Source organism: Chroicocephalus ridibundus, chromosome 2, assembly GCF_963924245.1.
Source record: "Chroicocephalus ridibundus chromosome 2, bChrRid1.1, whole genome shotgun sequence".
Classification (NCBI taxonomy): Eukaryota; Metazoa; Chordata; class Aves; order Charadriiformes; family Laridae; genus Chroicocephalus; species Chroicocephalus ridibundus.
Genome location: NC_086285.1, coordinates 32867754 through 32893045, shown reverse-complemented (window position 1 = coordinate 32893045; position 25292 = coordinate 32867754). Strand labels below are relative to the sequence as shown.

General features: G+C 39.4%; 2 protein-coding genes across 5 annotated transcripts in view; one reads left to right on the top strand and one right to left on the bottom strand.

The window, feature by feature from the left end:
* Positions 1 to 143: 143 nt before the first annotated feature.
* On the top strand, positions 144 to 25153 carry ANKMY2 (ankyrin repeat and MYND domain containing 2). 2 transcript variants are annotated; one of them, XM_063324946.1, is made up of 10 exons: positions 144 to 367; positions 3214 to 3278; positions 11704 to 11842; positions 13730 to 13828; positions 15969 to 16129; positions 17271 to 17485; positions 18583 to 18718; positions 20549 to 20677; positions 21246 to 21387; positions 23613 to 25153. In XM_063324946.1, the coding sequence occupies exons 1-10, from the start codon at positions 301 to 303 to the stop codon at positions 23834 to 23836; spliced, it is 1377 nt and encodes a 458-aa protein (XP_063181016.1). In that variant the 5' UTR covers positions 144 to 300; the 3' UTR covers positions 23837 to 25153. The 2 variants fall into 2 exon arrangements, with proteins under 2 accessions (XP_063181016.1, XP_063181018.1); XM_063324948.1 differs by lacking the exon at positions 3214 to 3278 and having other exon boundaries at positions 216 to 367.
* Positions 13835 to 25292, bottom strand: part of LRRC72 (leucine rich repeat containing 72) — a 35100-nt gene continuing 23642 nt past the window's right edge. For all 3 annotated transcript variants that reach the window (XR_010069834.1, XR_010069836.1, XR_010069837.1), the window contains one exon: positions 13835 to 14343. The gene's annotated coding sequence lies outside the window, so the exon portion shown is untranslated. The remainder of the gene's footprint in view (positions 14344 to 25292) is intronic.

Here is a 25292-nt window from a genome sequence, read left to right as displayed (position 1 = left end):
AGGAGCAGTCTCCGTCTCTCCGGCAGCGCCGAGCCGGGGAGTCGGCAGAGGAGGGACAGCCTGCACCCAATCCCCCCCCAAGCCGTGGAGAGAATGGTTTACGCGGCGGCCGGCCCCTGCCGAGGCGGGGCTGAGGGAGGAAGTCGCCATGAGGAGCGGGGCGGGGGCAGGCGAGGTGGCCGCGGAGAGGGGGCGGGCGGTGTCGGGCCTGGGCTGCTGCCGCCAGCGGGCTGAGCTCGCCTCGCCGGGCGGCACCGTCCCGAGTTCGCCTTACCATCATCGGGAGGTAGGGGGGACGCGATGGCTCCCCCCAGGAGAGGTGACCTGAGCCCGGAGGAGAAGGACTTACTGGGAGTGATCGCCACAGGTGAGCCCGGCCCCTCGGCGGCGGTGGGCGGTAGCGCCGCCCCGGCGGGCCTGGCCCCGGTGCCCTCACCTCCTCGTCGCGGCCTGGCGAGGCTGCCGCCGGCGCCCCTCTGGGCGGAGGCCGTGCGGCGCCGCGCCCTGTCCTGCCGCCGCGGGACGGGCCGTGTGGCAGCTCCCGTGGGCCTTGTAGAGCCCGGGCGCCCCCCCCCGCCAGCCGCGCCGCCCTGGCCCTGCCGGCTGTACCCCGGGAGGGTTTGCGTACACAGCCGGCGGTGGGCGAAGGGCAGGCCGCCGCTCCTCGGCGGGGGTGCTGGAGCCGTTACCCGTCGTGCTGCCGCTTGGCGCGGGCTAGGCAGGGCTCGGCTCCTCGGGTCGCCGTTCCCGGGGGCCGTGGTAAGGGCCTGCCTGCCTTCCAGCCCTTGGGCCCGGTCCCCCTTCTCCCAGACGGGCTGTTACCCCGGAAGGGAGAGTCCGCGTCTCTCCCGCTGGCCGTGCGTGGGGCAGGCCTGAGTCCTCCCGGGAGCGCACAGGGGCCCGGCGTGGAGGGGGCGCGCCTCGGTGTACCGTTCGGGCTGGGGAAGCCTTGCTGTGGGGGCCTAACTGCCAGGGAAAGGTTATGTCTTATGTGTCTTCGTATTTGTCAGGGGCGTTGACATTTATCTATTGGCTTGTCTACTTGGAAAAATAATGTTTTCTTGGGGATAATCCAGTTCTTTAGCCTGTTACAGGTTTTCCGTATGTGTTCTTGCCAGAGCAGGATGTCCTTGTAGACAGGACATTCTTAAATTAACAGAACTTGAGCTTGTCCAGGGTATTCTGCACTTCTTATCCCTTCTAATGTTTTATTTTGCATTCCATGTAAGCATTGCAGTTTCGCCGTGTGGTGCATATGCTTATTGATGGGGGGCTGTCTGCCATGCGTATCATAACAGCTGGATTTCATGGTCCAGCAAGGTGAATTTCACAGCCCTGTCTAAATAGTTATACTCCAAACAGTATTTTGAAAACTGTGAGTAATGTTTGTTATTTGGACATAAACTAAAAACACCTGACGTGCTCCATGCATTTCTATATGTAGTTTTGAGGCAATTTGAACCCATAAGAAATGTTATTTATAGTTTTGGGGCTTCACTCTCAATTATATTAAAATGTTCTCTGTGTCAGAGATACAAGAGTAGGACAGTCAGCAGTTAATTTATTGTGGATCAGAATCAGTTTGATTCACTTTTATCAGAATTTCAGGCCTTCATCTTGCAGACGCTTCTATCTAACTTACCTGATGCTTATGATTAGGGTCATGGGATAATTCAGGTTGGAAGGGACCTCAGAAGGTCTCTAGGCCAACCTCCTGCTCAAAATAGGTCAGTTGTGAGGTCAAATGAGATTGCACAGGGCTTTATCCTATCAGGCCTTGAAAGCATCCAAGGATGGAGACTGCACAGTGTCTCTGGGCAACCGCTTCTTCTGCCTTACTGGAATAGTGAAAATGTCTCTTGGCCTCCTACCATGTACCACTATGAAGAGCCTGGCTCCAACTTTAAGCCGTAGCCAATTCTAGAAGTCTGACTTCTGTCAGTTTAGTGTCTTGTTTGGAAATCCTTCAATGTTTTGTTGTACGGAACTCTGAACTTGTAAGTGCAGCTTTGCTCTGCTTTACTTGCATTAAAAGAAACTTGTTCAGTATAGTTAAACTACACCAAAAACTTTATTAAAATAAACTAATTCTAGTATTTGTAACGTTCTTTTGAAAGAAAATGAGCAAAAGCTGAAGTTGCAAGAGCTGCTTTGCTGAAAATTTGCTGGAAGAGCACCTCCTTGTGATATAGTGAAGATAAACAGGAAGCCTGTCATTAAAATGAGGGATGTAATGCTTATTTTTATTAAGCACATCACTGCTGAAAGAGCTTTGCTTATGATTGAATCATAAGTTTCTGTTAATTTGCAATAAATTTAATTCCCCAAACTTAGAGTTTTTGAATGTTCTTTTATTTCTATTTGTTCGAACGCCTGTTGAAGCTGCTACTGAATAATGGTCCTTCAATGAGCTTTAAATCAGGTTCTTAGATCTGTGGCTTAGCTGAAAGGATTCTTGTAGCAAATTGAAAAATACAAAGTTATGACCTATATTTACTTGCATAGATTTTCTTTCAGACTTCAGTTTACTTATGCATTTGGCGATTTTTAGAAATGTCAGTGATCAAGCTACCTTGGTCCTTGTCCTTTCCATCTCTATTCTCTGTTACCAAAAGCAAATGCTTTGCATTTTGTGGACCTGGGAGCTGGAATGTTGCAAACTTCAAATTAAAACAGGAAAGGAGATGTGAGTAAATGATAAAGCATGTTTCATTCAGACCAGAAAAATCTTTGAAATGGGATAATGTCCTTTTGTGAAAATTTCAATAGCTCTTTTGGACATAAGCTGCTCCAAAAGAGGTCAAAGTACAGAATGTGTTAAAATGCTCAGTATCATTTTACTCATTCAGAATTGTTATGGTGATATCTATGAAGAGACTTATTAGTGTCCTGTTCTTGTGTGCGTGTAGATCAGTTACTTCACAGAAGAAGGATGTTTACTTTGAGTGCATGCTTACAGACTACTCTTTGATGTTGTGACTTCTTGCCTTTTAGCTTCTAGAACAGACCAGTGTTCATTCCTGAGCCTCTTCACGATGTGCGATTGATTTATTGATGGTTAATCTACATCCCAAACAGTTAGTCTACAAAGATTTTGATTCTAATCGGGAATGGAACTGATCTTTTTCCTCTTGATTCTCAATATATTCCCTTTCTCACCCCCCTTTTCTCTCTTTGTGTCTTTTCTTTTTTTTTTTTTTTCTTCAACTAAAGGAAACACCGAGGAGGCTGGAAGGCTACTGGGCAGCAAGAATGTCCGTGTCAATTGCTTGGATGAGGTACAGCAAAACTGTATAAGCATTATGCTGGGTTTAGCAAGGAAAATACTAGGTCTGAAGGCCTTCTTGTTGATAATTAACGTTGTTATACAGACTCCTGGAAATCAGAGTTATTCTCAAGATATTTCCAGCCTGCAGATGAATAATGAACCTTTAAAAAGTTCTTACTTTTTTTTAAGGAAGTTTAAAGATTAATGTTACTTAAGGTACTACACTGTTTGTATTTTCTCTTGAGTTCAAGCATGAACTTTGGTGTCTGTAAGCTAAGATGAACACTGCAGCAAGATACATTGGGGTGCTCCCTGACTTCTTGTCACTTCCACCAAACTGTAGTCCCTTTGCTTAGATAGCAGCAATGTGGATAAAGAATACCCGTTCCCATCTCATGCTGGCATCTCATCACCCAAAGCCTTATCTTTGCAGAACCATAAACATACTTGGAGAGTGAGCAGCAGGGTCAGAAGTGGAAAACACACTGTCTTTTGCAAAGGCAGATGTGATAGGCATGTAGAAGATAAAATCCTTAAGTGCTACCTGAAGACGGGAGGAAATTTGTGGAGAAAGGAGCCATGTGTGATGTTCGTATGTTTCCTGTTCTTTTTTCAATGTTTTCCTAAAGCATGCAACGTTAATATCAAGTGTAACATGGAAGCAAAACTAATTGCCCACCATGCATATTAGATCAATGTGTAATTTATAAATTTAGATGTCAATTTGTGCTTTTCCCCAAACTTATAATTTCATAGGATAACTGGGAGATTCATGCTAGAAAGGACCTCAGAAGGTCTCTAGTGCAGCCTCCCCCTCAAATCAGCTTCAGCTCTGAGGTTGGATGAGGTTGCTCTGTGCTTTATCAATATTTCTGGGCAACTTGTTCCACTGCCTTACTGTGCTTACAGTGAAAAATGTTTTTCCCTTATGTCTGAACAGCTCTTTCAACTTAGGCTCGTTGTCTCTTACCCTCCTGCCACCATAACTGAAGAATGTGGCTGTCTTATCAATGATCTTCCTGTAGGCACTGGCAGACTGCGGTTGGGTCCCACTGAAGTCATCTCTTCTCCAGGCTGAACAAGCCTAGTTCCCGCAGCCACTCCTCACTGCATGAGTGCTAAAGTTCCCACCATGTCTTGGTGGTACTCCACTGAACTCGCTGCGCTTTATCCATGTCTTTGTTGTACTGGAAGGCCCAACATTGGACAGGGTATTGTGGATGTGTCCCTTGAATGCTGAGTGGAGGAAAATTATCGCTTCATCTACTGGCTATCTTCATGGAATATTGTTAGCCCTTTTTGTGCTGCCAACAGATCCATTTTCTGATTGTTTTTAAATACAGTTATATATTTAAACCTTAATTTCTAATGTATGAATTTCAACAAGCTTCTGACAAACTAGTCAAACTCAACTTTAGAGTAAACTTTAGGAACCCAGGATACAATGTAAGTATGTTTGCAAGTGTGCTTTATTCTGTGGACTTCAAAAGCTTGTCTTTCAATCTAATTGCAGAAATAGTGCTGAACGACTGCACACTTCATGCGGTATTAGCGCAATATGCAGGATTACTGTTGAGAGGATATGATTTATTAATAGAAACTGTAACTGAGTTATGCCTCAGGCTATTGTTAAAGAAGAAATAGTATTAACAACACTTGCCTAATGCTTACATCTGACTAAATACACACAAGGCACATAAGGTTTAAAGTTCATGCAATGGGCTTCTTGCAGTCTCCTTTTTATCCCCAAGAGTGGTGTGTAATGATGCATATTGAACAGGAAAGGTTTGGATTTTTTTAGGATTCTTCATCCATCGGTCATCTTAGGTCAACTTTTAGAATTTTTCTGTTAAAAGTGTTTTCTCTTTAATGTGTTATTCTAATATCTATACATAAATAGAGCTTGTGAAACCCCAGCTAAACATTAGCTTCATCTGTTATTTGATGTTGCCATGACTGGAGACTGCTTTGAATGAATCGGGTCTTATTTTCCTCCTCTGCGGCCTTAGCTGTTTATCCTGAAATTCACATTATTATTTATATTACTATTGTTACTTATTTTATTAATGTTAAGAAATGAGGAAACAGAGCCCTGAAAATTGAATGCTTAGATATTGAAATAGAAGCACAATTCAACCGGGAACTACGAACTCATTGCCTTCCTTAAAGTCCTTTTTACATGAGAGAATCCACAGAACGAGCACAGGTTTAATGTAATTCTCTCTTGTGGTATAGCAGACATGCAGTCACAATTTAAATTTCCACAGGCTGGAGAACCCACAGCATTCAGTAGCAGGCTGTTATATATTGCGCTTCCTGATTTAAAAAAAATAAACACAAAAGAGGTCCCTTTAATTTTTGGTTTGACTACATATTCTAACTGCTTAGATCTACTTCTAGATTAAAGCCTACTGACAATCAGCAGTCTTTTCTCTATGTGCCTTTAGACAAGAACCAACTAACAATTTAACATTTTCCAAGTGCATTGACTTTTTAAGTATCATGCCTAAAGTTATGTTTCTTCAGTAACTGAGCTATAATCATGGCTCTTTTCCAAATCCTTTCCAGTTGTTTCATCTTTTTCCTTCAAAAATTTAGGCATGAGCTGGACACAGTGTTTCAGCATTGCTTCTGCTGTTGTTACATGCATTTAAAAACCAAAAAATCGTTCCTCTAAGTTTACTTGCTTTTCCTGCCCGTGTGCCAAGACTCACTCACGCTTCATCTCCTCCTTTCTGCAGTGCTCTACTGGGAGCAGTGGGTCGCTTGAAAGCAGAGTAAGACCCCTTTATTCAAATTAGTTTCACAGATGCCCATCTTCCAGAAGGTTGTAGATACTCAGCAGATACAGTCCGGTTTTTTCCCAGTGTCCTTTCTGATCAATTGTTTTGTTGTTGTTTGTGGATTTAGATAGTTTGAATAAACGAAAAGTATTTAGGCTTAATCACTGTCTGTATGAAAACAGAAGTACATAGCTCTTCCACAAAACTTGTCTTTAACAGTTTGACTCCAGCAACTTTAAAGCTTCAGGGGCATTTAAGCTCAGGTGTCCCAAAATATTAGGAGAAATAGATGGGAAATGGATGCAAAATAAACATAAATAGATGTAATTTAAGCACACACTTCTTAGTCACTTTTTGTCCCGTTTTAGATGGAGTGTTTGCTAATTTGGAAACATAGTATGGAAGAAAGTGTTCAGGAATTTTTCTTTGCCCTGGGAGTACAGAGCTTGTAAATAGTGTTGTGACTTCATGTTGGCAGTTTGCTGACTCTTAACTCTATCCATTTGCAGGGTGTGGCTAAAATCTTTCAGATTATTACAGAAAGGCAGTCTAGAGGAAGCACATGGGTCTTCTAGCTGTGGAAGTTTCCTCCAGTCATGTTGGTAGTTAAGGTTGCAAAGGAGTGCTGTAGTACTACAATCCCATATTTTCTGCAGATCAAGCAGAGACACTTGACCTGAAAAGACTTCACAGTTTTTTCGGTATTTAAAATAATTTTAAGGTCATTTATAATCTTCTTATATACAGAACTATCATTTGGCATTAGCAGCATTACTTTTTTGCCTCTAGTTTGGTAATTCAGCTGTTCGCTTCTGTAATAAAATACATCTTTTAGAAACAGTCCACTTCTATATGCTAATTACAGAACAGAATACTTTCTGTGGATTACAGCAGCAGTCTGCTTGTTAGTGTATGAGATATGTGTAGCTTTACTCATACTGATTATGTTCAGTGCGGGGTTCTTCAGTTAATCTGTCTTGCTGTTCCAGTGTGAACTTCCTGTGCTAGCAGAAAATGCCCAGATCCTTGGCCTTTACTGAGGAGAAAGAGTGCGGTCTCTTGATGTTTTTTACGTAGTATTTCAAAATACACAAACCAAAGAAAATTCAGCAGCTATTAAGAATTGTCTGATTTCAATTCAGGTTGCTGACTGACGTAGACTTTAACTTTTCATCACTGCAGATGAACAGAAAGATCATCAGAGGAATCTAATGTGTGACATATGTGAAACCAACAGCTCAGCAGGATGACTATAAAGGAGAAGAACTATAGCTATGATCAACACTTACTGAACTGTATTTCGTATTCTAATTAGTTCATACTTAGCTATAGCTAAAATTATTTGTGCAGTATCTGTTGACTACCTTCCAAATCCTGCTTGCAGTAAGTTTAAGATAGGTAAGGGTGATCTTATTCAAAAGCTTTAAGGATGAAATTTATAAGGGCTTTCATCCAATGAAAATTCAAGTCATGTATTTCTAGACTAGCAGCATTCAGGACCATTTCTGTTAAGTCAGAGACATTTTTACAATCCAGTTCCAAATACCTACCTGAACCAGTCTTAATGAGTCGACTTAATTTCAGTAGTGCTCTTTCTTTTTATTTAGGAGAGTTGATTTTGAAGACGTACGTCAACTAGTATTTCTGTGTTCCTGCTCTTTTTGCATAATTTGTTTCCTTTTTAGTAACTTCCCAAATATTGTCTCAAATAAAAGCGAAACCTGCAATCTACGTGCTTAGTTTGTAATTTTCTGAATGAATAGAACTGGTATAGTTGCCTGACTCTAAATAATAATGTAAGGCACTCTTTCCATGTTAACGTGGGTCTGGGTTCCTCACTGCAAAATCGTAGGGTAGTTTAGGTTGGAAGGGACCTTTAAAGATGATCTATTCCAACGCCCCCCTGCGATGAGCAGGGACATCTTCAACTGGAGCAGGTTGCTCAGAGCCCTGTTCAACTTGACCTTGAATGTTTCCAGAGATGGGGCATCTCCCACCTCTCTGGGCAACCTGTTCTAGTGTTTCACCACCCTCATTGTAAAAAACTTCTTCCTTATATCTAGTCTAAGTCTTCTCTCTCTTAGTTTAAAACCATTACCCCTTGTCCTAGCGCAACAGGCCCTGCTATAAAGTTTGTCCTGTAGGTCCCCTTTAAGTACTGTAAGGCTGCAATAAGGTCTCTCTAGAGCCTTCTCTTCTCCAGGCTGAATAACCCCAACTCTTTTGGCCTGTCCGGGCTGGGATAGGGAGAGCTGGATGCTTTAACGCTGTCATCATAGAGGAGTGTCTACAGCGATTTTTCAGCTAGGGTTTTTACAGCCCTTTCCCACTCTACCTATCTAGGTAGCTGGTATTCATATGTGCAATGTTGTGGTGGACCCCAGTACCTGCTGAGGGAGCTGCTCCAGTGTGATCTAGCTGATGCGTGCCACATCTTGGACAAGTTTCCATGGCTGAGAAGGGTGAAGTGAGCATGAGAAGTGTAACACACTGTTAATGTTGGGACCACTTGGATTCCCTTTTTATCTTGAGTAACACGAGCCTATGTGGCTACTTCAGTAGCGAATCATCAGTGTGTTATCCACAAAACAATGGCTTTTAAAAATAAACATGTATGGTGTCTGTGTGCTTACACAGCATGAGTGTTTAAATGTTTGCAACATAGTTTTTCTGTCAAACACAGAGGTCACTGGGATGTGAGATGGTCTGTGTATTTTTTTTTTGTTTGTTTGTTTGTCTGTTTGTCCTGACTCTTGTTCCCTGGCCACCCCACACTCCTTAAGTCCTCTGGTCAACAAAGGCTGAGAAACAGTGTTGTTGAAAACTTCCTCCATAGTTCCTAGAAGGCAGAAGGTTGCTTTTCCAGTTTATTATCCATATGTGTTCGGTTTTGCTCGTCCTGTGGAAGCACGCCCCTTCCAGGTGCTGAACATGGATAGACTGACCTGCTTGCTTCTTCCCCTGCTTCGGGCAGCGGAGTCTAACTTCTCCCTGTTTCTAGTACTCATCTGCCCCTCCTGCGTCCTCATACGTCCTTGTCTTCCCTTCTTAGCTGATTCAGCCCACTGACCCTGTAGTTTTGTTTGTTTTTTTTTTTCTTCAGTTTCCCCCACCATGGCAGCATTATGTCAACTTGGCTCATGGAATCGCATCCCTCAGTCTGCTTCTGGTATATTTTCAACATCAGGAACTGGGAAAGGTGGTGTGTAATGGCTGGTCTGGCTGTGCCGTGAGGCATAGCCCCATTGTTCCAGCAAGCCCTTGTTGGTTGATGAGCTGAAGGGTCAAGCTGATGGTCAAGGGAAGTGCCAAGCAATTTCTAGAGGCACTGCAAACTCTGTTCCCTTTGTACAGTAACATATACAGGGAACACTTACAGCTCTGTAGAAGACAGGAGATGTCGGTTCTGCTCCCACTAAATCATGTAACATCCCTGTAAAGCAAACAAGAAACTGGGAAAGATTCATTTCTGTCCTAGGGAATGAGGTTAAAAGACTGAATTTCTGGTCAGGAGAATGTTACATAGTAGCTGCTAGAAAATGGATTATTCATCCTATGTTCCATACTGGAGCAATACATATTTTTTCATCTGTATGCTTAATAAACTGTCTGCTAGTTTAGTCTTTTAAACATGTTATATTGACAATCCAAATGTCATCTGTCAGAAAACAGACTGTTGCTGGACCTGTCTTTGATATTCACTCCGAGAAGAGTATTTTCAGTCATTTCAGTTTCTGCATAGGGACATAATACGGGACACCAAGCTTTTCCGGATTTTCAAACAACTGTCCACGTTTTCTGCTTGTGTGTTTTTTTGATCCACACCACAGGCTGACACTTCCAAAGTTTAATCAAAGGCTTTTAAAAAAAGTTTCCCAGGAGGAGGGCATGACAAAAAGAATCCAAACCACCCAACCCTTTCTTTTGTCCTATAATCTTCAGATAGATTTTTTTTTTTTTTTAAATTGAAACAATTGGCATTCAAGATATAACCAAACTCAAAGTCATTGTTTTCTTAAAGTTCCTTCTCCAGTCAAAAAACCTTACTGAGCTAAGGCAAATCTGTACTATGACTCCAGACTGAGACTGGCCCATAAAAATTGCTGTCAGCATAACACAACACGTATTTTATATGTTAGGATAGAAAGCCTTTACTTACCTTTATAGGACCACGAATGAAACCTAGCAAAAACAATTACAAATTTGTTTCATGTTGTGAAGTGATCTCTTCAGGTCTTTTTGTTTCTTTAATGGCAGTTTATATTGCAGTTTACAAAAATATTCTGGGGTACTAAAATATAAGTCATCAAATAATCATTTTTTTATTGTTTTCAGTTAGGAAAGGGAGTAATGAAAATATAATACTTAAAAAATTGTTATAATTTTAACTTGCCCTATTTCCCTCACCTGTAGGAATTTTTTGAAAATTGTACTGATAAATTTAACCAAATCCATTGGGTTTTATTCTATCATAAATTGAAGCGAGAAGTATATTAAGGTTCAAACTGACAAATACGTTATTTCAGAGTATAATGTTACCATGCGTTTACAGAGCTGCAGTAATGGTGTACTTGAGTGTATTCATGCACACAGCCTTAACCTGCAAAAGAAGGAAAAAAATGCCATTTTGATTTCCTTCAGGGACAAACTAAAGCACGCTCCCTTGTATTCAGTGTTAGAGAATGTTCTTGGGCAATTCCTATGTCTTGGCTGCTAACGTGAGTCCTGACCGGATATTAAGTGAAAACAAACAGCGTATTGGAAAAAGCGTATCAAATTCTAAAAACAGAATGTCCTACAGTTTTCTCAGAGCTGTGCTTCTCCCTGCCCTTTGAGAGGGACGGAGCCTGCACTAACAATTCACCCCAGTTCTGAAAATTCCCCCTGGGCTTTGCGGAGGTTTGCATTTATAGTTACAGCAGTGCAACTCTAATGGAAACGCAGTGCCTCCCTTGCTGAAGCTACTCCAGTTTACTGGCGCAGTTTATCAAAAGGCAAGGTTTGAGCCTGTGTGGTTGTTCAAGTCTAGTTAGAGATGTGTATCTTTACAAGGGCTTTTGGAGCTCTGACTGATGCAAGATCACAGACACGATACCAAAAGGGTGGATAAATGGGAGAGAGGAGGATAGCACAGTTACTAGTAATCATGACTAAAAATGAGCAAAATGGGTTTTAGAAACTGCAAATCTTTGTAATGGCAAAAACAACAAGAGCCTATTCCTGATTTTCTTGTTGCTTATCAGATAATGCAGGTGAAAAAAGAAATAATTTAGGAACCTAACAAATTTTCTAAAACAAGCTTTTCCCGCTAGTAGAAGCATTAGTTGTTTTTAATACTAATGTCTTATACAAAAGGCCAGCGACAAATGGGCAGTAAATGGTTTTCATTTATTTAGCACTGCTCTGTTTTCAAGTATATAGCACAGCATAATCAGAAGTGACATGGGAATGGAAAATATACTGCATATTGGTAACTGTATATTTTCACGAAGATTTAGTGAGCTTTTTTGTTGTTGCTAACTTAAATATTATGTGAGGCGTTGGTAGTTATACTGAATATGTATGTACAAGTAAAAATTATCAATGGTATGAAGATCAAGAGATATACCTAATTTTTTTTGTATGCTACTTCCTTCCTCTTTCTTCTGTTAGCATGGCATGACCCCTCTAATGCATGCAGCGTACAAAGGGAAAATAGACATGTGCAGGTTGCTCTTGCGACATGGGGCTGATGTTAACTGCAACGAACATGAGCATGGATACACTGCCTTGATGTTTGCTGGACTTTCAGGTAACTTCTTACTAAACTTGGGTCACGGATTTTTCTGACATCAATGGGTACAATTTGCCATAAATTAATTATTTAAAGGAAAATGTTGACACCGTTTTATTATTCAGGTTTACTGTTACTTATGTGAACCATGCAAATATGTCAAGACCAGTGGAATAGGAGACTTACCGTGCAGGCTTGCGATCTCTTTTCATATAAAAGTTGGTTTTGTTCAGCATTTTGAGGCATATAGTCTGTCTGTACTTTGCCCTGTTTGTTACAGATCTCAAAATCATGTCTCCTGTGACAGTTTTCTTGTGCAGAGGGATACATTCTATTTAATTATACTGTGTTACACTGAAAAAGATGCTGCACCAAACTGCCTTTTTTTAGGACTACAAATCTGTAGCTTTTAGTAATACTTGAGGCTTGTAAAATGAATTCAGTATTTTTCAAATGTTGCTTTTCTCATACATTATTTTTGCAATTATCTTATGGGCATTTAAAAATGTATTTAGTAAATTTTAAAAACATGTTTTCTCACATTAATTTTCCCTCTCTTCTTACATGTTTTTTTTTTTTCATGGGAGTGCTTATAGCTGTATATATCTCCTGTCTCAGGTGGTGGTTTGCAGCTTTCCTCTTGCTATTCTTTTTCCCTGATGAAACAAACAATTATTTCCTTGAGCGAGAAAAAGACACTACATAAAAACATTGTTTCTTTTGGGGAAAAGATTAGATTTGGGAATATTAGGTTATTTTAAGTATCTTCTTTACTAGACCACTTATGTCTTCCCAGAAAGGAGACTCTAGGGAAGTACGATTTCTTAGCAGGTAGAGTTTAAACTCTGCCTCTTTCATCATAAGTATAAAAAAAAGAAAGGCGCATGCATGTATATGAACCTTAACTGAATCTCAGACTGCTTTCCTGCTAAAACTTTGGTAAAAGGATTTGGGAAATTTCAGCATTCTGTGGCATTCAGCAATATCAGAGCTGCAGCAGATAGATGGGAACAAACTCCTAGAGGCTGTTAAATGACTGCAGCTTTATGGAAAATGCTGGATTTTCACCACTTTCTCGCAGCTGAGCTTTTAACCTGTCATCCTGGGTTTGAATGCTTCTGAATATTGACTTTAAGGTCTGTTATCTGTGAGTGCAAAAGGTACATGAGCACTACTGACACAACACCTTCGTTTTTGAATCAGAAACATTCATTTCTATCCACCACCCCCTTCTTTTTTTATATTCACTTTTCTGTACTTAGTATATGCACAAAAACTGATAAAGTAAGAATACCTTTGAAAGCAGAACCAGCATGAGTGGTGACAAGTGTCCTTATTAGTCTCTGAAGGGCACCAATTAAGTCATCTAATCTTCCCATCAAATTTTAGCTGCATTTTACTTGGTATTTAGCCCAGTCTGAACACCCAGTTCCCGCTGTGGAGCAAGGAACAATCTGTTCCCTTCTCTATCTATGCTCCTGCTACATAATAGTACTGGATTTGTTTTTCTTCTTAGAATAGCAAATGTTGTAGTTGAACTGTCAAACTAGATTAGTAGAATTTGCTTCTATATTGCTATCCAGAGGGACCAAGCTCTAGTGTACTTATATGCATTTGTCTCCCATAAGCTCCATGGGGAGCTGAATGTGCATTAGAGAGAGCAGAGTTATACCCTGTATGAATTTAGTTTTTACTTTGATTTGGCCCTCTGGAACCATAAAAAAAGAGGCAGCACTGTGCCTTTCTCTTAATCCATTCTTAAAATTAATGACATTAAGAACGTTTATTTCCCTCGGTGTTATTCCTGGTCTTTAAGAAAATTCACTCCTTGGTTTTCTACAACATAAAGAATTACAAATTGTGGTTTGTTCTCTCTCATTCCATATATCTTCTCCCCAAATTCAGGAAACAAAGAAATCACCTGGATGATGTTAGAGGCTGGAGCAGAGACTGATGTTGTCAACTCTGTGGGAAGGACAGCAGCTCAGATGGCTGCTTTTGTGGGTAAGGTGAAAGTCTATTATCATTTTCTAAATTCCTAAGGAAGTAAAACGTTAGTTTCTGAGTCTTTTTATTGGAGAAACGTTTAATGACCTGTTCTGAACTGAGACAGTTATTCAGCTTTTTTTCCACATCTCATCCTATAACAGAGTCAATTTGTGTTCTATTCCCATGCTTTGTTTTATAAAAGCACAAACAATCTTATCTATAAGAACAGATGCTGCTGTTCTCCAGGTGTGCAAGGTTTTGCAATGTCATCACTTTTCGAATAGTAAGAGGAAGCTGGTAGCGTCTGAGGTGTCTGAAGTGCAGGAGGTACGTGCTTCTGCAGTACAAAGTGCATAACTGGAGCTTCCTCTGGAGGAAGGGATGAAGGTAGCGCCAGGAGTCAGGAACTCTCATCTGAGCTTTACCAGGAGCGTGCTGTGTGCTAGTGGTGAGTCTCCTCCTGCATGTGGCTGAGGGAAACGTCTCGGAACCTGTTCTGAGGTCGTCAGTACTTACTGACCTCGACTTGACTAGAACAAGAAGAAAGATTTGTCACTCCATTATGCAGTCTGAGCCTGGTCAAAAAATGGAACCAGGCTTTTTTCTGCTGATATGTTTCTTTTTTGTCTTTTTTTTTTCTAAGCCCTTTTTAATCCTTAATTTGACAGTGCTGGGAGATTCCTGGATTAATGTTCCCAAATATACCACTTTTTTTCTCTACTTCTAGCAAGGACATGTGATAAAATATTACCAGAAAAAGTGGAGTAATTTTAATGACTCAGCTATTGCTGTCCAGATAACCTTCCCAACAACTAAAAATAAGGACCTGTATTTTCACTTCAACACAACCTTCTCGTATTGTTAAAGCGTCCGACAACTCTCTTCCAAGTCCATTAGGTGTTCTGGATTCAAGAGCCTACCTTGACATTTAGATTTACTTCCCTGAATAGTGAGTTAGTGCAGTTTCAATTTCAATCATATCTCATTCTGATTTTTTTAAAGAGGAAAAGATTGACATTACCCACTTGCGGTTCGAGCAGCAAAACCTTATTCCCTTAATATGTCAGAGAAGTCCATTCCTATTAATTATACTTTGGATTTGGAGGGTCTTTTCCAATGTGATGCTGAATTCAGTTATTAGTGAATGGGGAATGCTATCTCCAACATAATTTTGGAGAATTCTTGTTTAAAATCTCATCATGTCACCAAGAATGAATAAATATTTCCAGGCATACTGAGACATGTGCTACTCTGTAAAAGCCTGAACGTTGGAATCCATTCCTGTTCTCTTTTATTCTCTGTCCAATCAACATTAATTCATCTGTCTGTGTGTGGGAAGTGAGGATACTTCTTCCCCTGTCATTTGTCTTACACTGTGCTCCATTAGCTTAGAACAGTCTCTTCTAAGGAGGGTTTTAAATGCTGGAATGTGGTTGGCTGTGTCATCTTCTACTGATTAATAGGATTAGTGCCAAGATAAATCAATTAATTTAAAGAATGTGGTCCTGAACTAGAGAAGCTAAATTTTTACTTTCCCTTTAGCCAAGTAATCCATCATTTTGTCAGATGCAGAAAACAATAAGGGGGTATAACTTCTCTCATCTTGTTACTTTCATCACAGTCTTTTTTTTTTTTGGTAAATTTTGGGCATGTTCTGTTCTTGTAATTTCTTCTGCATTAGGTTAATAAACTAGTATGTGTTTCAAGTCTGAAAACTTCCAAGTCCCAATACAAACGTCATTAATATTTGAAAGTACGATGTGGAGAGAACTTCTCTTGAGAAATTTTAACGCCAGTATGACACTCCTAATGTAGTATAAGTCTGGGGAGAAACACCTGTTCTCTTAGTTTTGGCTTACCAGGGAAAGAGGATGAGAGAATGGGATGGAGTTCTCAAAATGAAATTTCAAGAAGTCATTCCCTGCTGGGAGTCAGTAAGTTACACTTACTGAATGTAAAAGTTACACTTACTGAATGTAAAAGTTACACTTACTGAATGTAAAAGAATGGCAAAGCATATCGTGCTCAGCTACTGTGTGGCTAACTGTCACCTGTATTGCTTATATTTGATTTAGGTTTAGGCCTTTTTTGTTTTGTTTTGTTATTATTTCATTTCATTGGTGATATTTTTTTTCTTGTATGCCTCTGCCTCTAGGTCAACATGACTGTGTGACTGTCATCAACAACTTCTTTCCACGTGAAAGGCTGGATTACTATACTAAACCACAAGGCTTAGATAAAGAACCAAAACTGCCAGTAAAATTAGCTGGGCCTCTACATAAAATTATTACTACTACTAACATGCATCCTGTTAAGGTGGAGTAATATGTAAATCGTATGTTTGTTGGCATGGGAACTTTTTATTTTTGTTAGAAAGCATTCAACTCTTCAGAGTCCAATTGAGATCAAAAGTGTCATCCATTAATTCAGATGCTTCTGAAAATGAGAAAGAATCGGGCTCCACATTTGGACATGACTCAAAAATGAAGCTATTTCCGTGTTTATATACACCAGATTCTTGAAATAACACCTCTAAGTGGAGAGATTCTTATTTTTTGCATCAATAGACATAAATAGCTTTTGGTTCTGGCTTTGTTTTTTTTCCTAGCCCCACTTGAAGTGGAAACATAAAACAATTTCCCGTTTTAACAAAATCTCGTTGCTCCCTCACTGCTTGTCTCAGCATGTTTCTTCCTACCTTCATCACTGGTTCACCACAGTAACATCTACTGCTGCTGCTCTTTCTGAAAGTATGGGCAAGAGAGGTTTGTTTCTACTTGCCAGTATATTTGCTGAAAATAATGCCTTTTATGGTTTGCTTTTCCAGCGTAGTTCAGAGAAATTGATACACCTAAGTTCAAAGACAAGTTCCTCGGGCTTGCCATTCAAAGTCAGGAATTTGTCAGCAGTTGCCAGGCAGGTATCTGCAGTACATACAAACAGTAATGCAACAGTGGCAGCTAATTTAGTGAGTAGAGTATAGAGTTTCCTCTTAAAATGGTTAGTTCAGTGCTTTACTGGTCTACCTGAGGTGCTCCAAGAGCATGTGAGGTCAATGTGTTCTGTGAAACTGCTTAAATCATGTAAGTCCCGTTTATTTTGGGTGTTCAAAAGGAAAGAGATTTTTATGACAGTGTATGGTCGTTTCTGTAACTGTTTCTTTTGAAATGGTTTTGATTCATCAGGTTCTTATTTTGGAAGAATTCTTAATGTTTTTAATATTAGTCTTAATTTGGAATGTTTCTTTTGTGGGAACTGTGAATTACAGTGTACTAAATAGCAATACTAAATAATGACTGAAAAAAGAATGGGAAAACTGCATAAGGTGGAAGTAGAGAAGTATTAGAAACTCCACTGAAATTTGGCTACAATGAGCTATATAACCTTTAACACTAATGCACAAGTTTAAAAATATTAGTTCCTAATTGGATTACGTTTTCTTCAATCTTTCTCATAGATTGTGTTGCTGGTAAAAGAGAACCCTCTATTGGCCGAAGTAGAAGCACTGCAGAAATGCTATAGGGTTCTGGATCTAATTTGTGAGAAATGTATGAAGCAGAAAGATATGAATGAAGTACTTGCTATGAAAATGCACTACATCAGTTGCATCTTCCAGAAATGTATTACATTCTTAAAAGAGCGAGAAGATAAACTAGATGGATTTATCAAAAGGTACGTATTTCTAGAGAGTCTGAAACAGCTTTACGGATAGCAGAAAAAGACAACTGTAACAATAGATTGGATTGTCCTGGATAAAGGCTATGCCCAGTTGCAGCCACTTCAGGGTGGCACTGACTCCCTTTTTTCTGTCTGAAGCGGCGTTGCCCTTTCCTGGGATACAAAGGAAACATTCCTAGAGTTTCAGCTCTCTGCTGGAACTGGTTAGAGCTGGCCAATCACACATAGGCTATGAAGCGGCAGAGAGCAACGTGTAGTGGAGAAAAAGGGGAGTGATAGGCTTGAAAAAAGAATTTCTCACTGTCCGATATGGATCATTTGGGAATATTTCTCTTGTCATTTTGCTCTCCAGCAGTCATACAGGGCAAGATTTTTTTTCAAAAACAATTAAGCAACCAAGAGCTGCAAATCCCCCTGGCTCTGGATGAGACTTGGACTCTTAAATCACTTAGACAGATCTTCAGAACCTACTCAGAGTTACAAAACCAGCTGTCTGATCGTCAGTATCAAAGTAAATTGCCTGGCTTTTAGAAGGGTCACATTCCCCGTAGACCTCAGCGTATTTCTGTGTGATACTGAAAATAAATTAAGAAGTCGGCTTTCCCATACTGAAATCAAATAGTTATCAGTGATCCACATAAAAAAGTAGGAGCCAACCAGATAAATACAGAAGCATCAGGACTATAAAACATTATACATAAGGAAAGCAGAATTTGTATTTTAAAGTATTGTGTATTATTCAGTGTTTATTTTTACAGTGCTCATTTTTAAACAAAACAAAGCATTTTGCTACTTCAGTCTGATGTAGATACTAGTCTTCCTGTAGATTTTTATTTTCCCCTCTGGGGCTGAATGAGTAGTAGTGGTTTCAGAGCACATATTTAGTTATTTTTATATTTCATAATGACTGTGCATTAGAATAAAAATAATTTAATTTGCATTTTAAACACTGTTATGTTTCAAGTTGTGGAATAATTTTGAATTGTAATTCTCTATAATTTGGTAGAGGACAGAGATACAGCGTGCTGTGTATTTGTTCTTGAACATTTACTATGTGATTTCTTATTTGACTTTGGTTTTAAAAAATTCAGTCTCTTGAAAGGGAGAGATAAAGATGGTTTCCCTGTATATCAAGAGAAGCTAATTCGAGAAAGTATCCGAAAGTTTCCTTACTGCGAAACTACATTGCTCCAGCAGCTTGTGAGAAGTATCGCTCCTGTTGAAATAGTAAGTTTTTCCTATCAAGAAAATACTTTCTAAGCAACTTGCGTAGTAAATCTGGTTTAAACTAAGTCATCTTTTTGTTTTTCAGATTCTGCAATGTATTATATTAAGCAAAGGTTTTTGAATGTCCCTCAACTCTCTGGCAAACTGGAATTTTATTTTACATATTACAGGAAAATGCTCTAAAATACTTCAACTAGTAGTTTTTTTCCTATGCCCATAATGAATGCTTAAATATCTCAGCTTTTAAAGAAAATTGGAACAGGTTGTTTCTGTGTCAGAGCTTTCTTTTTCTACTCTGTGTTGTCTGTTTCTTTGCCGATTTGCTTCTACAAACTGTAGATTCAGATGAAACCCATTTTGCACTCTTTTTTCACAATATCTAAATTCAATTTAAGATCAAATAATTTCCTGGATTTAATGCATTTCTAGTGTACTCAAACAGTTGGTAATATATGATGGTAGAAAAAGGGAAAACATTCTGTGAAGCTCCCTTTATCACAGAGAGAAGCGAGATGATGCAATATAGAGTAAAATGTGTATCTAAATTAGGAAATCAAAATTACAAGTAAAAAAATCTACCTTCAGTTTTCCTCCTATATCTTTGCTAACACACTCTTCATTATAGTACTGTTAATTAGCTCCTAATGAATCTTACACAAGAGTTGTTACTCATTTTTAAGAATGTTCTGTCTGGTCCCTGAGAGCTAGATGTTCTATGCACTAACACTGGGGGAGTGGAACAATTTTGTGATGTGTTTGGATTATGCCGAGTGAATTAAAAATAGCTTCCATCTTAAGTGGCTCCAGTCTACTAAAGCATCCTGAGGCTTAATGCAATCCCTACTGTTTGTCTAAGCCAGAAAAATAAACACAGTGTGAAAATATAAGCCATCATGATGCATTATGACTTGCTTCAGAGTAAACATTTTCCTTCCTGTCCCTCTTTTCTTAGCAGAGCTTGCAGTCTTTTCTGCCTTCTCCCTTTAAAGAAGTACAGTTTGTTGCATTGGATTTCTGTCCATTATGCAGAACCGGGAAGGAGGAGATGCTATAAACTTTTAGTTGTCTGGACGCCTTGACCTTTAGCACGCACCATTACTTGGATTCAGTCTGGGCATCTCAGCATTGGCATAGTAGTTATGATCGGGCATATTCCATGGTAGTCTAACAGTTCAAGGATTTACTTAGTGTTGGAGCAACTTGCTTTTTTTCCCTCTAATGTTTACATCATTGTCCAGAAGAATAGTCGTAACTTACGGTTATCAGTAATACATACTAAATCTTACTCCTTGTATTGCATGGGAAAGATACTGCAAGTAATATCTAAATGATAATATGCAAATAATTGTTTTGAAGATTCTGAGTTCTGACCATTTGGTCTGTAGTATCTGAGTACACTGAGCACAAAAGTATTTTAGTGATAAGAAAATATCTTTCTGTGTACCAGCACAGAGGCTAATCTGTGGAAACCCGCTGCATATGATCTACTAGCAGATGACAATGTGTAACGAACACTGAGTTCATGAATAGTATTATTAATAATTTACAGAGTAAAAAAAAATGATAATTTTTATCCTCCCTTCTACAGAAGCTAAGGACTAAGTTAACTTTATATATAAGAATTTATCTAACTGTATAGATGTTAAGTTGTGGATGTTAATCGATGTTCTATGATTCAGTTTTATGTTCTTGCTGCTAGGGCATCTTCAGTGAGACTGCAGCTGGCTGCCTGGCAGCTTGCATTGCTTGTTTTGGTTTTTCTCTTGGGCGTCCCTCTTCATGACAGTGTTGTCTTTTAATCTCCTTACCACCTCTTGTCTTACCTTTCAGGGTTCTGATCCTACAGCTTTTTCTGTACTGACACAAGCTATTACCGGCCAAGTGGGCTTTGTGGATGCTGAATTCTGTACGACTTGTGGGGGAAAGGGAGCAGACAAAAGATGTTCAGTATGTAAAATGGTAAGAATCCATAAACAGTTATAATGAATCAAAAATATAGTGACACTGAGGTGCTGAGGATTTTGAATGCTTGACTATTTACTGTGTAGACTGTGAGGAAGTGTTCCCTGAAAGTGTTCAAGGCCAGGCTGGATGGGGCATTTTGCAGCCTGGTCTAGTGGGAGGTGCCCCTGCCCATGGCAGGGGGGCTGGAACTAGGTGATCTTTAAGGTCTGCTCCAATCCGACCCATTCTATGAATGGCATGTATGCCTGCACTGAAAATGTGCAAGCCATCTACTTCTGGGAGAGGTGCCTGAAATTCAGAAGTAGGGGTACTTGGATTTCTAAATGTGTATGTTTAAGAATTAAGAAAGAGTAAAACTTCTGTATGTTCAGAGTTAACAAAATAAACTATTCTTTATAGAGTTTTATATACGCTAGAACCACTCCATATGACCTTATAAATTGCTTAAAAATACCATTAAGTAATATACATAGAGAGCTTTAACTTGGTACCCTATAAAATGCAAGAATGTTGTTTATTTTATAGTACATGAAGATGAATTGATAGCTCTGGTAACTTTCAGGTGATGTACTGCGACCAGAACTGCCAGAAAATACACTGGTTTACCCACAAAAAAGTCTGCAAGACCTTGAAGGAAATTCATGAGAAACAAGAACTAGAAGCTGCCAAAGAAAAAAGGAAACAAGAAAAAAAGCAAAAGAAAGGTTAGGATCTATAGTTTGCTTGTTGAAATTAATGCTGCATTAACTGCACCACAACAAACAACAGCAACAGGTCTTAAAATCTGTAACAGCTGAGGTTGAAAGTAAAGTCTGTTGCACTATAACAGCATGCTTGCGTTTATTGCAATTCTACTCTTTCAACTTAGAAATGTTACGTACATTCTAAAATCTGGTTTTTAATGCTGGAGTTACACAGGTTTCTACAACTAAAGCATTCTGAGATACACTGCACTGCTTCAAAATCCGAATCTTTCATCAAAATCATGCAGAAGTTTCATGCTACTCTTCCTTTCGTTGTATGTGTAAGGACAAGTTGGGTAATAAGAAAGCAGCCCACTCCTTCCAGTTGCAAAGGTTAATGCAGATGTTAATTCTCCTGTAACACTTTCTTCTTCATAATCACCGTATCGAGTTGTGTTGTGTATTGAATGTGAAGGAAGAAAGCATTTCTCTTTTAAACTGTTAATGTTTTTCTCCCTTCAATAAGCAAATAATTAATACATAGTAACAGAAAAAAACACTGTATCTCACACACACACACACACACACACACACACACACACACACACACCCACCCCAACTTTCTCTGATACCTTGTTTCTGTAAGTGAAATAATAGCAAAATTTGGAGTGAAATCACTTTTTCTCTTTTACAACTTACTAGAGTTCCCTTCCCTTATTTTAAGGGTTGTAGAAGTGCACTGGACAAATCCCACTTCTCTTATAATGGCAGTATTCTTCACTTCAGCTGGACTGTAAAAACTGTAGTGGGACATAAACAGCTTCCTGTGATGATCCTGTTACAAGAGTTGCTCTTGTATGGCAACAAGGTGACTATGGAAGTTGGAGGCAAAGATACTAGAAATCCCTGACTATATTGGATACCAAATCAGCAAAACATGAGCCCTGAGTGCTCTGAGTTGCCCTGAGCAGTGCGGTACCTCACACTGGTGACAAACACACACACCGGGGGGTTCATATGGACTGAACAAGTCAGTGGCTGAAGAGGTGCTGTCCTCTTCAGAGGGAAGCACAGGATCTTGGTGGGTGGCTCTTCTCCCTCCCTTCCTAAAAAGGGAAGCTAACATTTTCTGACATTTTACTACTGCACTATCTACATATTAATCTTCACGAACTTCTTCAGATACTTGGCCAATACGCTATAGACGTACCAGATTACGCATTGTTAGCATGACAGTGAGTTCATCCTAGCTGCGTGTCACCTTGTGAATGGTGGTGTATCAAAGCTCTTCATATCAACAGCAGCTTTATTTCAAGTAGCTAATAATACCCCCTACAAATCCTATACATCAGGGGAAGAAAAAAAAAACTAGAAAAAATCCCACAGCTGCAACTACAAGCAAAACCAAGAGTTTGAGTGTTTCCGCTGTACAAGTGTGAGTGCTAAGGAAGTCTGCTTCAGCCTGTGCTTAAGGCAGGCAGCTCCCTAGCAAATGAGACCTTGGCAGGGCTTTGGCAGTGTTGTGGCCTGCTGTGACAGTGCTTTCAGCCGGCTATCAATCATGACAGAGAATAAGAAACCAAGATGAACTGCTTTAGAAGGTGCTGGGGACTGCAATCAGGCTTTCCCCTCTTTCTTTTCAGAATTGCTTGGCAGAATCAGGGCAAAAAGTTATTTAACAATTTTTTTTCTGTGAAAGCATTGCTTGAAAAATAAAGGTGCAATAGCTGATTCCGTTCCACGCAGTCAGGTTATAAATTTTAGGATGACTCACTTCAGCCAGAGTTCATTGTGGTCAACATGTAAAAATTCTTCCTACATAATCATGTACATGCCTCTTCTTTTTTTTTTTCTTTTCTTTAAGAAAAACAAAACCCACCTGTACTCTCCGTTTAACCAGCCTGTAGCCATTCTTTGAAAAGCTAACTGTACAAATAGTGTCAATGAAGCATGTTTTAATTGAAAGTCAAAATAACTGTAATGTCCTCCTCTGCATATCAAAAAGAAGGGTGGCAAAATTGAAGGTAAATCAATGCCTGCTTTGTGTAGGGTTAGTTTCAGAGTAATCTTACACCAACTTAAGCAGAATTCTAGTGGTTTAGATCTTTTTTGATGAAGCTTGGTTAAATTAATCACTTCTGTAATTGATGAAAAGTTTCCTCATGTTTATTACTCTTCAACAATAAAAATGTTTGCTTGCAGGTGAGTTCAGTATTTACTGATGATGTGATTTCTCTTTTCTTTAGATGAAGCGCAACTAGTAGAGGGTAGTTCTACAAGTGAAGAACAGTCAGATCCTGGTCAAGATGGTACCAAAGAAGTGGATCCAAATCATTCTACTGACCCAGCGGAAGAACATGAATTCACCAAAGAGACGGAGGCACTAGCCCTGCATCCTGAAAGTCCTCTGGAAAGTGAGACTGGCTTAGCTGATATTGCTCTTCAAAAAATTCAAGATTCTGAGGAGTAAGAAGAGTGTAGGAAGGGACGACGTGTTCTGCCTACGTCCCTGTACCTCAAGGGTCCTAAAGATTTTTTTTATGCTGACCATGTCTGAGTTCTTACAGCATGGCTTATGCAAGACAGCATGTCTCTGTTCATCGTGAGATGAAATACTGGCTAATTTGTCTATAAATACTTCAGGTTCTGTTGTAGGTTGTCAAAACGTCTATTTATTATCTGATAAAAACCAGAGTGGCATAGATCCATCTGTATGTGTACCAACAGTAAGCACAGTAAAAATCTATGAGTGTCTGCAGTTTATTTGCCACTTAGTGAAAAATAAAAAGCATTTGATTTGGATTATTCATGTTTTCAGAACCTAAAATCTATTTTAATTGTAATTGAAATACTACTTTGTGCAAGTACACAGAACTGTAGTGAAAAGCATTGGGAAGCCAACTGTTAAATTGCTTTTTTACATCATTTTATGCAGCTTTATCTGAAGGAATTCAGTAGCAGTTAAGTTTCTGAAGATACTCACCTGAACTTTTCATGACATTACTGTAAATATTTTTGACTAGTGAGTGCACAACAATAGCATTATCTATTCTGTGGCAATTTTATTAAATGAAACTGCTGGTTTAGATGTCTCAAGCTGACTGTGAAATGTGTGTTTCAGCAGAATTATTTCACTATTGCTGTGGTCAAAAATATTCCAAGTTTGTCAAAGTCTAATGAAGGGAAGACGAGAATGATTTAAAATATTTTGACTGACAAGAATAGTAGCTTCTACAGGTAAAGATGTCTTAGAGCACACTGGGATGTTGCTTATGAATTATTTCATAAACAAAAGAGATGCTTCGTATTGCTCACACTGGACCTGGTCACAGTGAATTAAATGGGAAAATTCCTGTATGCATTGATGCAACTGGGATTTCACTTAGCTTTCAACTAAATATCTTATCTAGTAAATACCTTCCCGTAAGTGTGTTGTTTTCACTCATATTTACTACTGTGTCCTGAAATCAATGGGAAACAACAACCAAAAATATCACTTGCTGCATAACAATGGGAAAATTTGAGATTCTCTAATTGTTGGATGAATAACTGGTGTTTTGAACATGGCAATATCCTTCAAGTTAGAGGAATAAGGACCATCCTCAAAGCAGAGGAAAAATGCTATTAATTTTTTACTATTTAATATACTGAAAGTTTTTGTTTAATATTCTGAAAACTGTAAGAGTGAGGATACATAAATGCACCTGTGCGGGCAATGTACCTGTGTTTTAATTTCAAGGATTAGAAGAATAAATTCTGAAGAATAAAGGGAAGTTTTTTAAAAGAACGGAGCTGAGTGGCAATTCTTGTTTACTGCATCTGTTAATGCCTGTTGGAACATAAGGTGACATTCTTATTTGACATGCACAGGCTTCCTGTAGCTTGGGCGTACAAGTTTGATTTCGTGACAATTGGCACGCAAGAAA